This window comes from Pinus tabuliformis, chromosome 7 (assembly GCF_031772625.1).
Source record: "Pinus tabuliformis cultivar Carrire ecotype Pingquan chromosome 7, CPIR1, whole genome shotgun sequence".
Classification (NCBI taxonomy): Eukaryota; Viridiplantae; Streptophyta; class Pinopsida; order Pinales; family Pinaceae; genus Pinus; species Pinus tabuliformis.
The window spans coordinates 330,884,708-330,888,280 of NC_142293.1; the positions used below are offsets into that span (position 1 = coordinate 330,884,708).

Below are 3,573 nucleotides of genomic sequence, written 5' to 3' on the forward strand. Positions count from 1 at the left end.
AAACACTTCCTACAAGTTTTTGTTGTCATATGCAAGTATCATATGCGATCATTTTGAATTTAATTACCATGGCTTTTGTTATTTTTATCAAGGATATTGATTATTTTTTTTATCTCTCAAACCATGAAAAAAGTCATGCGAAATAAGATTTTAGATTATAATTCTAGTACATAGATTTGATGATAATCAAAATTAAGATACATTGTCCATATATTTCTTAAGAATCCCACTCGGGGATGAAAAATGTTGCTACAAGAATTAATTGTACAAATAATATGTCTTAATGTTCTTAGGTTTGAGGCATGAGGAAAAAGACCGATGGAGTATACTCAAAATATTTGACATGAAAAATATCACCATGTTGATATCAATGTTGCTAGTAACGAGAAGAGAAAAGTGATAGATTGTGATTGATATGGTTCATTAGAATTGAGGACGGGGAAATGATCAATGTGGATAACTAAGATGTGAGACTTGGATGATGCAAAAAATCATTGAATTGATAGAATCATATTTTCTATTGTTATAATTCCAAATGTAAGTTTCATGATGTTAAAAATATTCAGTTTTTTAGGTGCTTATCTAAAATTAATGAAGAATTTAAAAGTTATGTGCATAAACATTAATGAAATAATAGACCACTAAAAGACATCAAGTATTATCCATATAAAAAAATAATTATGAATGAACACCCTATATAAGATTAGAGTGATGAAATATATGAATATAGAGAAAGATGAACAACCTTATCAATTTTAGTTATCTAGATGTCTATTCTTTTCTCTTCAAAATTATTACTCAACCACACATGCGATGTTAATCTTAATAAAAATTTCATATCCAAACAATTTACATCTATAAACTATAACTAATAATTTTGGTGTTTTAACATAAACAAGTATAATAAATTGAATGACATTATTGAAAATGTAACAAATGTATAGACATTGAATGCTATGCCGATTTTAATATTGACAATGATCAACAATACACCTAACGCATAGATTAAAGCTTATATTAAATAGTACCGGTTTTCCAAAGTTTTTGGAATTTTTGGATCAAATGAAATTTTAAATATTGTATACGCCAACATTGTTGTACTAAGTACAAAATGGATTCAAAAACCTAGTGAAAATGATTTTAGTAAAGGATGGCTGTGAACTTAAATTATTCACGTTCATCCTTATCTAATCTTGCAAAATTAGAATAATCATTAATGAATGTTTAAAAATGTAATTGCAAATTATTTTGTTATTCTAATATAATAAGTATATCAATATTTTAAAAATATAAAATTGATCAAGTAATCAACCTTTGACTTTTTAAGTATATTAATAATTAAAAAATTAAAATTATTCGAGTAATTAACCATTGACTTTAGTTATTGACCCCAAGTCTACCACGAGGTTGAGGGGACACCCTGTGCATGACAGATCCATCGGAGGTAAAGCGATGACGAACGTTTCATGATAATAAATAGTAAATACGAAGCCTCTATCCATAACCATTAGCCACTCCATCTCCCACGCAAACACAGGAGATTGCAACAGTTGCTTTGTTTGTTACTCAGTTACCAGAGAATAGCCTCGGCTCTCTCAGTATTTACGACCATGGCCGGAGAGGAGGCACCATTAAAAGTATGTAGGGTTTCAACTGTTGTACCGGCCATCCCCACAGTGAAGCATCGCATGTTCCTCTCCATCTTTGATCTTTATTTGTTACCCTTCAATAACATGCGCTTTCTTCTTTTCTACAAACCGACCGCATCGACTACCGAAAAGGAATTTTGTGTGATAGTGGAGAATCTGAAGAGGAGCTTGTCGTTAGTTCTGGTGGATTTCTATCCATTCGCAGGCCGGTTGGATTTGAAGGGACGAGAATCCGGTCGGCCGGAGGTCGATTGTAACGACGGGGGAGTGGATTTCGTGGAGGCATGGACTGATATGACCTTCCAGGATGTGGAAACCAATGATTTTCAGCACACGAATTTCTTCCAACAGCTTGTCCCCACCTGGAATGAAAACTATGAAGCTCCCCTTCTTTCAGTACAGGTATGACGTAGCCGCTGAAAGTGATTTAATCTCTTTTATATTTGTTAATTCATCGAAAGTTTCATAGTGTTTGATTTAGTGTAAGCCGGACATATCTCGGCTGGTGCAGGTCACCGGTTTTCTTGGAGGTGGAATTTGTGTGGGAGTCCGTTTTCATCATGTTATTGCGGACGGAAAGTCATTCTTCCATTTTATGGAATGTTGGGCGGAACAAAGCAGAGGGATTCCTATTTCCAAAAGAGCTCACCACATGAGAACAGTATTTAAACGGGAGAAGCAGAATTACATTTCATTGACAAGTAAACAAGTACTCACCCATCTGAGTAAGGAAGCGCATGTTTCTAGTTTTGCGAGAGATAATTTATTGCCCGTGAAATATGCGGGAAGCACCGGGAACGCCTCAGAGGAGAACATCAGTACAATCCACAAATCCACGAGAGAAGAAACAAAACTGGAAGTGTCAGCTTTTCATTTCAGCGAAGAATTGATTAAAAAATTGAAGCAACGATCCGGAACTCTGTCTTCGTTTATAGCAGTTGCCGCGCAGTTTTGGAGATGCATAATCAAAGCACGCGAAGTCCCTGAGGAAGAGCGCGTCGCTTTTAAAGTTGTAGCTGAGTGTAGAGGGCGCGTAAAGCCACATTTACCTCCAGCGTATTTCGGGAACTGCGTAAGCTTCGGTTATGCGCAGACTAGTGCCAAGGAGCTATTGGAGCAAGATATCCGGTTTGCTGCCCGTCTCATCCAAGAAATCATCAACTCCTGCACCACAGAGGAGTACATCGATAATCAGGTAGACTGGTCTGAATCTCAGCTAAGCAGCAGAGGGCACGTTACTACTGAAAAATTGTCAGGCGTCCGCTACATCGTGCACACAATGTCGTCGCCGAAATTTGGTGTTTATGAGATAGACCATGGATGGGGAAGTCCGTCGAGTGTGCAGGATGCATTCATGGATACATCAAATATAATGGGGGGATTGTTTCTGTTGGCGGGTAGAGGTGGAGGAATTACTGTGTCAACTCAACTCCCTCGCCATCAGATGGAAACTCTGAAAAAGATCCTTATGATCATCCCCGATTGAATATTCGTTCGTTTCTTTAGGTAAGCCGTACTTTGTTAGAGTGTTCTTCTAGATCATCATAATCATCGCCCATTGAATAATCTTAACATTCCCTAGGGTTTTCTTATTTAACCTTTTTAGTGTGATTGAGATTGTTATTTTTGGTTTGTAAAATGTATTTAATTGTATAAATGGATTTGGTGTTTTGAATAATTTATGAATAATATAGATTGAGTATATCACCATTAAAACAAGCAATTTTAATAATATATGACATTTTCACATTTCTATAAATAAACTAATTTAAAATTTTAGTTTTATAACTCGTTAATGGTAAATTATTTAACTTTTAATTTATTATTTTTTAAATATAATTTTTAGATCTTAAAATTAAATAATTTGATTTAGTTTTATATTTTATTAATTAAACATTTACAAGTATATTGTTTTTATATATTA

General features: G+C 34.6%; 1 protein-coding gene across 1 annotated transcript; it reads left to right on the plus strand.

The window, feature by feature from the left end:
- Positions 1-1,610: 1,610 nt before the first annotated feature.
- Positions 1,611-3,135, plus strand: LOC149247299 (BAHD acyltransferase DCR-like). The gene is made up of 2 exons (XM_089443819.1): positions 1,611-2,051; positions 2,161-3,135. Exons 1-2 carry the CDS (start codon positions 1,611-1,613, stop codon positions 3,133-3,135), a joined length of 1,416 nt encoding a protein of 471 aa, XP_089299945.1.
- Positions 3,136-3,573: the final 438 nt, after the last annotated feature.